The sequence below is a fragment of the Epinephelus lanceolatus genome, chromosome 23 (assembly GCF_041903045.1).
Source record: "Epinephelus lanceolatus isolate andai-2023 chromosome 23, ASM4190304v1, whole genome shotgun sequence".
NCBI classification, from domain to species: domain Eukaryota; kingdom Metazoa; phylum Chordata; class Actinopteri; order Perciformes; family Serranidae; genus Epinephelus; species Epinephelus lanceolatus.
In genome coordinates, this window is record NC_135756.1 from 15,878,754 (window position 1) to 15,891,521 (window position 12,768).

The window sequence follows — 12,768 nt, forward strand, 5'->3', positions numbered from 1 at the left end:
TTGTTTATTTTTGTCTTTTGCCTTTCTTCACGCAGAAATACATACACTGACACAAGCGCAAACCTCCAGCTCATTTTTACTGAGTTAGCGAGCTGGAAGATTATTTAAAAAAAAAAAAAAAAAAGTTCCTGCATTCAACCTGATTGAGTCAGGATTGTGTCTGGGGAATTGTGATTCTTCCTGAATCAGCAACATTTCTGACATCCTCTGACTGCACTTGCATTTACTTTTTCTTCATGATATTCCAACTGTAATACTTCACACACGTCGTACAGTCAAGCTACTTTACACACTCTCAGCCAGGATAATAGTTAAGATGATAATAATATGATAATAATAATGGATAGAGGAGGCGCAAGAAAGGATGAGAGCCAGGTAAGCAGATCTGGTATCTGAGTGTTGGAGGAATGGGTGGAATGGCTGTGAGCCAGTTGAAGTGGGCTTCACGTGCTTTGTAGGTCAGTTGGGGCTCTGGGGATTTGTGGAGAGGAGCCATCAGGAACATCTTGGATGCCACTGAAAAGATTTCCAGTTGGCTCCGGTTGAAGAGGGGCGCTACCTGGACACAAGTTGGGTGTCTGATTTATGCCTGGCCAAACACCCACACAAACAAGCAACCACCTCGCAATGCCATAGGAACAATTCAGAATACCAAATACCCATTCATCCAACCATTTTCTGTAGTCGCAGGGATGCTGGAGCCTATCCCAGCTGACACTGGGCGAGAGGCGGGGTACACCCTGGACAGGTCACCAGACTATCAAAGGGCTGATGCATAGAGACAGACAACCATTCACACTCACATTCATACCTATGGCCAATTTAGAGTCACCAATTAACCTGCATGTCTTTGGACTGTGGGAGGCCTCAGGGTTCGAACCTGGAACCCCTTGGTGTTCATTTAGAATACCATTTCTAAAAATACTACGTTATGTTTTTCAAAAATATACTAATAACCATTGCATTACAGGTATACTAGGCTGCACACACACGCAACCCCTCGAACCCTCAGGCTTCAGCAGCGAGAACATTTCACACCTCGTACATTTTTGCGAGCTGCTTTCCTTTCTTGGCATATTTGTGTGCGATGTGATCATCTTAGTGTTTCACTACCTACATGAATAGCTGTAATTCCCAACGAAGCACTTTCCTCCAATAGATGGTTCTTGCCTCTTGTAAACCTGGTCATATGGTTGTTAAAGTGCTCCCATCCCCAGTGTATAGGGCCATTTTAAGTGCAAGAATAATAGTCTTTGAACTGTAAATACACTGTTTTGGAAAAAAAAAATCAGCATTTGTTGGCAGCGTGGCCTGCTGCTGACCTATTCAGTGGAACAGTAATGGTTATTGACTCTGTATTACTCTAGCTGGTCTTATATAGAGCAAATATAATCAGTTGGAGTGAGTTAAATGCAAACTTTAAGTAATTTTTAATATTATCCCAGTATTTAAGGTCCATAAGGCACTGTGTTAGCTATACAGAATGATAACAATCAGACATCTGAACTTACTCCATGCTACAAAGTGAGGGTGCTCTGCCTCTTTTAGTGTATTAAATGGCTTTATGTTGGGAGTCTGAGCTTTTTGCACTATTTGAAGAGACACCAACAGAGGTGAGAGTGACCGTGATATCTACTTTTGATAGCGTGCTTGGTCACAGCACTGAGAATATTGCAGTTACCTCTTCATAGTTTTGGGCAAAGTAGATGGGAAGCTTTTATGTTCCTTCTGCAGAGTGGGGGCTCCTCTAAATTAATCTTCTCACTCCACTGTCCTTTGTTTCCCATACACTTAATTATAACTCTGTCCCAGAATTTCATAGCACACACAGTCAGGTGTGGTGTGTTTATGTGTGAGTGCATGTGTGTGTGAGGGGAGAGTGCTTAGCTCCATAAAATATTCATAGGCAGCATTCAGGGACATTATTCCTAACATCAATATTGCATCGGGCCTTTAAATGCCTTTGTTTCAAGGCACTTGGGTCGAGTCTGCGCTGTTATGCAGGTCTATCGGAATCCATCCTGCCAGGCAGACTGTATTGAGACACATCTCGTGCGGATGACAGGTAGACAACAGGATGCATAAATGGGCGAAAAGCTGTGGGGAGAAACGGAAGGTGAAGCGGTAAAGGGGCGAAAGGTAGACGGCATGAATTCGTAATTATCTTTGTTGTGATATTTGTGGAAGGGTAATGATATTTGAAATGATTCTCTGTGGAGCAATAGGTGATGATTGCTTAATGGACGGAACCGTCTGTTGCAGTATTTACCGCCCATCATTTTTGACCATGTCTGCATTTCCCTTTGTTTTTTGAAAAGTGTGTATATGCACACACACAAAGCTTGCCCTGACTTCACCCCACGTTGCAGCATCTCAACCACTCAACCTATAAATCCTTTATCGAAACTGCACAGATCTAATCTCTGCCAGTTTTAGAAATAGTGTCCTAAAATAACCGAAATCTTCCCAAGCACTTGTGTTCAGGGTCATCTCCTGGAAATTGTGAGTTACCTTTCTGGAAATACCAACACAGCCTGACCCACTTCCACTCCACTCCTTTCCAAATGAATGCTACCTCACTGGATCCGTCTTTCCATCTTTCTGTTTTCAAGGCTCGACCCACTGAGCCATCAAAACACAGGCTACTGGGCCAAGATTATCCTCTCCTTCTACCCAGTACTGGGCCAAACATCATCCACTTATCCTCCCCTTTCCCCTTCGTAGGTGCTGTCTCTTTCCTCTCCCCGTCTGATTTCATTCTCCATTCTCCAACTCAAAGCCCCCCTCTCCTCCCCAGTGCCAATCTTCTACAGTCGAATGAAAAATGCGTCCAATATCCCAGGGACAGGGCAATAATGACTGGAAAGCAATAGAGGTGAAGCAGACAGATAGCATCCAGCTAGTGATAGCAGTCTTTGCTTGGGTTAGCACTTGTGAGGAAGCCAGCAGAGGGACTTTTTTGCAAGGCTGTCTATTTTCCCAGCCCCCCTTTCCTTCACCTGTCCAGGTTGTAGCTTTTGGTCACCACAACACTTGACATGTTTCGATTTATTTTTAGGTGATAAGTAAAGCTAGTGTTTCCGTTTTGTCACGACAGAATACTGAGATTTTTTAACCATTTATTTTAATCCTTAACAAAACTATGATATTTTGTCATTCGTATTTTGGCAAAATGCCTAAAGACGATCTTCTCAGTGAGTACACATTTTTGTTTGTATGGTTCGACTCACTGTCTGTCATGTTTGTTTTCTGTTACAAAATGAAAACAGGTAAACAAAAGGAGCTCTTGCACTCCTGAGTGTCAGTGTTGCTGTCAACATTGGAGAGTGCTGGTTGTCCTTAAAATATCTGCACACTTTCAGCACGTACACATTAAATAATTTAATGAGTGCAGAAAAAGTCTTTGTGACAAGTCTTTATCAGGTACAGTATATTTGAATTCACTGTAGCAGAATTGTTTTATCCTTTTTTTTCTCCATTTCTTGTACTTCAGGAATTTTTTAGCTGCAGTGCTGTTGTATTTTAGTGCCCTTTCAAAACGTGCCCGTTCAAAATAAGTCGATTGCTTGGCCTCTGGTATGACTGCTTGCACCTGTCACTCATTCAAACAGCTTCACACTCGACACTGCGCTTCCTTAAGTCCAGAGCAACTCACCTGCCACGGCATATTTGCGTCTCCTAGCAGTGCTAGAATACACTTCATTTGTTAACTGCTAGCTATTTGGGACGAGGCTATTTCCAGGAAATAAAAGCGTTCATTTCTAAAGTTGCATCGCCGATACTTTGAGTTTGCTACATTGTGACATCTCCGGTCTCTCTTTCTTCATCTGTTGTTGAATAGATAAGCAAAGTCCTTCCCCTTCCAGTGTCCCCCATAGGATCATATTTCGGAAAAAATATGCACAGTTTATGGTGAAAGAGAGATAATGTTTTTGGAGCTTGAAGTAGAGCTGCTGCTTCTTCATGTCAAAAGGGGTCAGTTGAGGTGGTTCGGGCACCTGATCAGGATTCCTTCTGGGTGTCTTCCCTTAGAGGTGTTCGGAGCACGTCCCACTGGTAGGAGGCCCCAGGGTAGACTCAGGACATGCTGGAGGGATTACATATCTCGTCTGGCCTGGGAACGCCTTGGGATCTCCCAGGAGGAGCCGGAAAGTGTTGCTGGGGAGAGGGATGTCTGGGGTGCTTTGCTTGGCCGGCTGTCCCTGTGACCTGGCCCCAGATAAGCAAATGAAAATGGATGGATGGACGAAACCCCTCAATGAACTACATCTCTCGTCTTGCACAGTATTTATCACCAACAATGGCGAGCTAGCTAGATAACTTAGATATGTGCCCTGCAGAGATGTAACATGGTCTTACCTGATTTATATCCCAGCATGAAACCTACAGGCATCATAGCGTCAGTGTCCCACAACGCATCCGATTCAAAGTTCGTCTCACTCTATAAAGCCCTCTATAACCGGGCCCCCTCCTACTTCACTGACCTGCTCCACCACCGCACTCCTTCCCGTAGTCTCCGCTCTGCTAATGCCAACCTCTTGACTTCATCTTTCAGGACCAAGCACAGGACCTGGGGGCGACAGAGCTTTCTCCATAGCTACCCCCTTCCTCTGGAACTCTCCCCAAACACATTCGAAACTGCAACGACTTCTCCCGGTTCAAGTCACTCATCACAACTCATCTTTTCAAAAGGGATTTAATGTGTTAACGATGTGGCACAAATGGAATCAAAAAATCATGTGTTTATAGCCATTAACTGCCATATTTATTCCAAAATAAGGTCCTATGGTGATCCTCTGGTACAGGAAGGACTTTGCCTCTTTATGTACTAGAGGGAGCGACAGAGAGTGAGCTGTACCCAGCATGCCGTTTGGCTGTGTAACAGTTAATAGGACTCTCCTCTCAATACACTACACCACATGTACATACCGCACCACTTATAGATATGCCTTGTAAATCTCAAGAGCTCTCACTCAACACTGCACTTCCTTGGGTCCTCAGCGATACACCTGCCAAGTGTGAAGTTGATCAGATGAGCGGTTGGTGAGAAAATCGAAGGACAGACAGAGACTCCTTCCACTTAAAATAAATATTCTGTACATTTGCTATAACGGTCTATATTTCATGCTGATTGCCAAAGTCGGCCCACGTGACTACCACCAAAGTCCATTTCTTAAAACCAGGTATACTGTCACCTCTCTGTCAAAGTAGTAGTGATAGCAACAGCGAAAGCTTCTTGAGTAAAGGTAGCTTAGGTGCATTAGCAGTGCAGGCAGGCGTTGATTGTGGGGAAATGGTGAATGTAAAAGGCCATTAGGAGGCTCCCTGTGTGTGTCTGTGTGTGCGTGAGCTGGAGCCCGATGATGGATGGAGTGTGCTGACGTGTGCAGCCCAGTGGACTGTGAGACTGGACATGGCTGGTCTCTCTCCGTCTCCCTCCATCTCTTTCTCCCACTCTCTGCCTCACTCCCTCTCTGCTTCACTTCCTCAGGGCCAAACATGTCATGTCGCCACTGCTCACTCTCGCTACTTCCCCTCTCTCTGTTTCTGTCTTTTTCTCCGTCTCGTCTCTTGCTTTCCTTCCCCCCTGCTCTCTGACATTTAGTGGTGTTGCAGGGCAAACGGCAGCTTTAAGACATCAGACATATTTTTATTAGACCTACCCGTCATCTCCTCGAAGCCACAGGCATGGGATGGTGATCAGTTAGACTAATCTGTCCGTCAACACTCCTCATTGTCTAGATTTTGGGTATAATCACTGGTGAGTGAAAAGATGAATGAGATTTTTGAAATGGAATAAAAGATGAAAACCCTTCACACTGACAGATCAGTGGGCACTTGTAATATCAAGAAAAACAGAGCCAAGAGGAGAAAGAGACACAGACTGTATGTGCGCCTGTTACCACACACTTGACAACAGGGATGACGCACTTAAATGATCATAATGACCAAAGCACAAACCTGATGAAGCTGTAAATGAGTCATGCATTTAACTTAAGTGGTCATGAATAAAACAAAAATGTGGCACCTTTACAGCCATGAAAATAATGAAAGAAAAAAATGTAATTTAAATGTTTCACCCGATAAAAACAACTAAGTTTTTTTCCCCAGTCACAACTGATGGATCATATATGTGAAGGAATTTTGCATCGAACCGTCTTCCTATCTGCGCATCACTCTCAGGCAGCCTCCTTCTCACCATGGCTGCGTTTCAGGGCTCTCTTAGGATTTTTCCGAGGCAGAAGTTTATTAACATCCTCGCCATCGTCATTCAGTCTGTCATAATTCACTCAGGCACTCGCTCCGTCTGTTCTGTGTTTATTCTACCTTGCCACTACTGTTTGATTCCTAGCAGAGGAAGACTTTCAGGGTTTCAGGGACGTTCCTTCTCTTCTCCAATCAAGCACACTGTCGCCGAGTAAGGAGTGCGTTGCTAGGCAACTATGAGAACCCAGTGACAGGGTTCAAATCGTGGTCCTGTGTCTGCAGAGAGCATACTGTCTCTGTCTACATCACTGCTTCACTGGATTGATGATCCTTGTTTGGGAACAGTTGTGCTGTTTATTATTTATACTCAAATCACTCTTACGTGTAAGGTATTTGGAAATGATGTGAATTGATTTGAACTGTCTGACAGGTGTCAGCTGACTGTTGTATTTTATTTATTTTTCTAGATTTTTTTTTTTTTTTTAACTTCTCAGTGTTGCCCCCTCTTTGCAAACTGTGAAACAGCACGACGTGTGTGTGGATGAATCTGACATTAGGGTTGGAAATCAATATACAAGTGTATTGGCCTATATCTGTGCTTCATTAGCACTGTAATTGCATTTGTGACCTTTTAATTCTTTTGGGAGACAATGCAGCATTGCAGCATGCAGCACAACAAGCGTATGAACATAGGTGGTGCTATATGCACCAAAAATACACAGATACAAAACAACTCTGCTGCTCTGAAAGTGCTTACTATCATATACCCATAAAATAATTTAACAAGATTATGGTTTTATGGAATTTAAGTTTTAAAATATTTTGCTATTAAGGCCTGTCATGATAACTACTTTTGGTGGATAGTGTCCCAGAAATAATTACATTTAACAATTGATAATTTTATGGCAGTTATGTGATGATAATAGTTTAATAACCCAAGCAAAGGGCAACAAACTTTAAGTTCTTAAGAATAGTTTTAAGTTAGATATATGTAATAATGACAACAAGTAGAGCAGAGTAACTTTTAGTTTAGCTGTTTTGCCATTCTTTTCTACTCAAAGTCTTTTTCAATTGCAGTTTTTCAGTATATATATCTAGAGTGCAGTGCTAAATGCACTGCACTCTAGATATATAGAGTGCAGTGCTAAATGAGGGCGATTGAGGGTGAGAGGCTGTCAGCACATAGTTTGTTGGGCACAGGAAAACGGAGACCTGTGTGGGTACATGAGATCCTAAAAAAAGATGGTGGATCACAGGGAGTACCAGCAGCTGGTCCAGGATGACATGGGGGCATTCTGACAACCTGCTGTCTCCCGTCAGGCCGTATAGCTCTGGGTATCCAGCGACCGCTACCACCAGTTTCTCCTCCATTATTTACCAACTGTAAACTTTTTCTCGTGACCACCACAGAAGGCCCATCTCTCAAATCATCTGGTTGGACAATGGGGAAAAGATAATGAAAAAAGAGATGATGTCGGGCGCTTTTTTTTTTCATCTTCTTCATCAGTGTATCCAAAGAAACATGGGTTAAGTAAACATAAATCAGGGTGACAGAAAAAGAAAAAAAGTAAAAGAACAGGAAAGTTAAAGAACAATACACATCGTTGCCACTATTTTTTAGACGACTATTTTTTTTTAAATAAATTTGACTTACTGGCTTTTATACGGTATCGGCCTCTCCTCTGTTATTCGGCCTAAACCCAAAGTGTTCCCACACTGGAGCTGTGGAGTTCGACTTTGAAACCAAGTCCATTTCTTTCATTCATAGTTTTCTTGCCATGCGTTTGGCTTAGGCCTATGACGTTGGTGATGTTTTTATACTAACAAACATGTAAACACAATGGCAATATCATACAATATATAGACATTACCTTGATAAGTTTTGCTGACAATTAAGAAACCTGCAACAGAGCTTATGGTATGGTATAGCAGCACAAAGGGACTGCAGTGAAGTCGACGGTGCAACATACTGTGGACATTACAACTTTGTACACTGAAAATTTGAGAAGCAAGTACCTCAAGTACAGTCGGGAGTTACATAAGCTTGTGCAATGTTTTCATAAACATTTAGCATTTTGAATTGGTTTTGTTTTAATCGTGAAAAATGTTGATGCTTCACAGGATTAAGGCGGAGAAGGACCGGGCAGCAGCCCAGGCTCAGTCCGATGCCCAGTCCCAGGTGCAGGATGAAGTGTCCAGGATCCTGTCCGTGGAGCGGGCTGTGGCACAGGAGAGCATCCAGCAGGCTGTAATACGAGAGAGGATCGCCACTGAGGACGAGAGGCTCCGCGCTCAACTCTACGTAAGTCTGCCTGTCCACAAACATGCGCTGATACATGGCAGCTACTTTGAACTTCACCTGTATTTTTTATGTTGTCAAACAGGTTTATACATTTTAACAGTCAGCTGAATAAACGTGCACCACGCTATCAAACAGAACACTTTAACTGAATGACCTTGCAAGCACAGACTCACTGATAAGAGCAATTTTTACATGAAGACAGGTCCCATTTTACATTCACTTGTTCCTGTTCTATCACACAGACACACAGAGGTGAACCTATTTGGTGTAATCGACAGGTCATGCCTGGTACAGTGACAAATGTCAGGGCTGTGAGCGTGTGAGCATCGCTGTGAGCAGTAATTCATAGAACCGTCATGACTGTGTCGACTCACACCCTCCCTGCACGCACACAGTAAATGTAACAGTCAGTTATTGTCAAGACATCGAAGCTTTATCTACATAATGCAAACCTGGAGCACCGTTTAAGTGTGTTTTTAAAAAGAAACGGCAGGTAAAGCCTTCTTTGTATCCACATCTTGTAGTTTAATATTTTTGTCCTCCGTGTCTATGCCGGCTCGTCCTGCTGCATTATAAAAGCTACCTTCATTTTGGGCAGCCTGTGTCTTTATTTCCTGTAAATTGCCCTTGTAAACATTGTCAGATGAGCGTTCCTTACCACACGCGCACACATACACAGGCAGCGTATTGTTTTCAAAAAGAAAACACATTTTCCCTCGAGTGCGGCTGCTGTTTACAAACCTATGCTATTGATTATATAGCTCATTTCACACGCTCATCGCCGTAATAGAAAAATGAATCATTTTGTTGAGAGAGAGAGGGAGAAGGAGAGGAGCGTTGACATGATTCCACGCCGCAGGACAAGTGTATGAGGGATCCCTCATTTGGAACGGCGATCAAAATGAAAGGAAGAAAAAAAAAAAAAAAGACGGCGAGGGAGGGAGACACATGATGTGATGTTTTATTCCCTTCAGCATCTGTGAAGAAAGCCGTTTCAGTTGTAGGTTTTCTGTAATTTAATTTCTGTTGTTTTTCATAGAGAGGGAGACAGGACAAACGAGGGGAGCAGGGAAGGACGGGCAAGACTTGTTACACCTGCTTTGTATTTGTTATATATGAGCTGCATCGTGGGTGGTGGCGGGTCTTACTGAACTGTCATTGAGGAGAGTCCTTGTGCGTGTCATTGCCTATGTGCTCCTGAAGTACTAACTCCTTGTACTTAAGAGAACTTATCCTCCTATACGCTATGAAGCTTTTGCTTGTGGCCCCAAGGCTAACCTAGAGCCATTATCAGCCTTTGAGACTACAGATAGCAACACCATAGTGGCATTCAGTATGAGGCTGAGCACACACACACGGTGATATACAGTCTTTGCTTCATTCTTTTTCTGTAACTTATATTTTAAGTCTAAATCCAGTTGATAGTCTCCTGACACTTTGTCTCGACATCCTGAAAGCTGGGGTTGGCAGTTTTATTTGGCAAAAATACCATCGTAAAATTTAAGCATATCGTATGTCAAGTGGTCTGAGAGAAAACTTCTTTACCCCCTCTTGGCTCTGTTTTTCAGGCTCTAGAAAATCTAATGAACGACTCTGACCAATCACAGGTGTTCATCCCTTCAGTGATAGCCTGATTCAGTAGCCAGAAAGTTGCTATTCCACCACTGACAACAGCTGCCAACACTGCAAAGCAACCTAAAACTTAAGACAGACTTAACAAAAACAGTCTGTTAATAAACAAAACAAAATATGGGTCCGTATTGGCAAAGCATTTCAGAGATGAAGAGAAAATGTTGCTAATAGTTTAACCTTTTGCCACCCAGAGCCTTCAAGTTCATGTTTATGTAGCTAATGTTAGCTAAAGCCTTAGATCACAGTGTATTCCCCGCCTCACTCCCCGCCCATATAGACCACCTCGGTGGGAGGAAAGTGGCAGCAGCTCTGGAGACGGGCCACCAGCCAGCGCAAATGCAGCTTGCAAAGGCAGACTGGCCAGCCTTGACACCCTGCCACATCAGCAAACTTTCTGTTGCTGCCTTAACATATGTTAGACCTAGCACCAGCCCGGTGTGATACCTGGCGCTGGGGGGTTTGTGCTGGCCAAATTTGAGTCATCATTTGAGTGTTCATCTCCCGAGCTGCTACCTGCTCTCCTCCGAGGGAAGCAGTCCACACCGGTGAGGAATGAGACGGAGGGAGTGTGGCATGACTAGCTAGCTAATTCTGGTCTCATTTGTGGTCTGATAAACTGAGAGATAAAGAACAGGGTAAGGTGGGGCCAAGTGAAAGCGCTGTGTGCAACTCTACACTGAAGCAAGGTTAAATAAACCAATGTACGGGAAACACCTGGTTACTGTATGAAGCACGTGCATATGCCAGCGGTTGTCTGGTGGGAGGGGCTTAGCACAAAGATAAGAGAGCTGCATGAAGGGGGCGTATTTTCAAATTCTGCTTTTTATTTTGGTCTTTTCCAGATTTCTGCCCAAGTTTCAAAGAACACATTGCAGCAAAAGAATCATTGTCAGAGGGTTTTACTGTTTTAGCATTGTGTGTGTGTAAGAGAGATTGTGTGTGGGCGCGTGCGTGTGTGCCTGTGTGATAATTTCCTCAGTTTGAGCATTCTTTTGGAGTGCTGGAGTTTTAATAGAATCCGATGGGTTATCAGCGGAGGCGCAGTGCCGTTCGCGCCACTCATGTAATTGTCAAGTCAGACGCTTCCACACAGCCACTGTTCTTTTCAACTGGAAATGGACTTTTCCGTTTTTAAAAGGCAGCCTCTAGCCCAAGACGTCTCCCCACCCATTGTGATTTCACTCTGTGTTTGTCCTCTACCCGCAGTGAACTCATCTTTGATGAAACATAAAACATGTTTTTAAGGTCTTTTGTGTGTGTGTCTCTGTCTCCAGCCTGTCTGTCTGTCTTTCGGCCCCTCTGTGTCTTAGTGTGAGACTTTTATTGCTTTTTACTCAAAAAGAAAAAAAGAGCTACTTTTAAGATAGATCATCTCAGAATTTGAGTATATAAACCTTTTTTGTTCACTTTCACACGAGGTGCTTTTAACCACCCCTCTCATTAAGTAAAGGAACACCTCCTGCCCCACATGTTTCACATATAAGCACATAAGCATGAGTGATTGGAAGGTGAAACTGGTTCTGATTGCTGAGCAAAGTCAATAAGTTGATTGAGACAGAGCTCCAGGGAGCGGTTGTAGTTTGCTGTACTAAGCACATAATCTGGGGGCTGATAGAGCTTTCAGAGGTGATTTGTTCAGTCCTTTCTCCCAGTAAACCTGTTAACACCACATGTATTATCTTAAAGGCTACACTGTTGTGTCCTTGAACAATTTATGTAAGAATACAATTGTTTTCTTTTTAAATTCAGACTTTCCCTTTATTCTTGCTTACGTAAAACAGTATTTTAGTGATGCTTTAGTGCTGCACCTGTATAATAATAGTTATTGACTTGATTTATTTGTCAGATGGAAACATATTTGGTACAACTCCAGTGAAATGTGATCCTGTCAGCTCCTTCAACATGTGCTCTGTAATTTAGCCCCTCTTTGCCTCTTCTTACAGTCTAACCTGTTGCTTTATAATTGTCTGTGTTTCCAGACTGGCTGCAGTGTGTTTATGGCATCCTGGATTGTTCTGGTAGTCCATGGTTTCTGGCTGTGGAATGAATGAACTGTAGTACTGTGCCCCTTTTCGACAGCCATTGGCAGGCTTGGCTTGGCTTTGCTTGCTTTGGGCCGTCAGCCCAGCACAGCAGGGATTTGCATTTCCATTACAACAGGGCAACCTTCTTGAAGGTGTGTCTCAAACTGATGATGGCTCGTCTTGAGTGATGACGTTTTAAAGCAGAGCGCTGATCCACAGCTAAAGTCCCCTGCTATTTTTGCTGCATGTGTTTTTCCACAGCAGGGCAGGTAAAAGAAGTTTACCTGTTGGAGGTGAGCTGTTTGCAGAGGAGCAGTGAGAGCCTGTTGTCTGCAGCTCTTCAGCATCTCACTGTGGCTGTTTCTGCTTTTACTTTACTCCCTGTTGTATTATTACACTTGCCTTTATTGAAGAAAAGCTGCTAAAAAAGTTCTGTCAATTCGATGATAAACACATTTCATTTCCTATTGATTGTTCACAATAAAAGTCCCCCATTATTGTGTTATGTATAAACTATTATTTTGAAGCACCAAAATAAGGAGATGTCAAGTTCAGAGCAGCAACTTCACACAACTTCTAATACAGCGGATAGCGAACATGAAA

At 43.2% G+C, this 12,768-nt stretch overlaps 1 protein-coding gene across 5 annotated transcripts in view; it reads left to right on the forward strand.

Annotated features, from left to right (window-relative positions):
• chchd3a (coiled-coil-helix-coiled-coil-helix domain containing 3a) overlaps positions 1 to 12,768 on the forward strand; it is a 121,696-nt gene that overhangs the window by 20,754 nt on the left and 88,174 nt on the right. For all 5 annotated transcript variants that reach the window (XM_033615112.2, XM_033615111.2, XM_033615113.2 and 2 more), the window contains one exon: positions 8,329 to 8,509. In XM_033615112.2, coding sequence (XP_033471003.2) covers positions 8,329 to 8,509 — 181 coding nt within the window. The remainder of the gene's footprint in view (positions 1 to 8,328; positions 8,510 to 12,768) is intronic.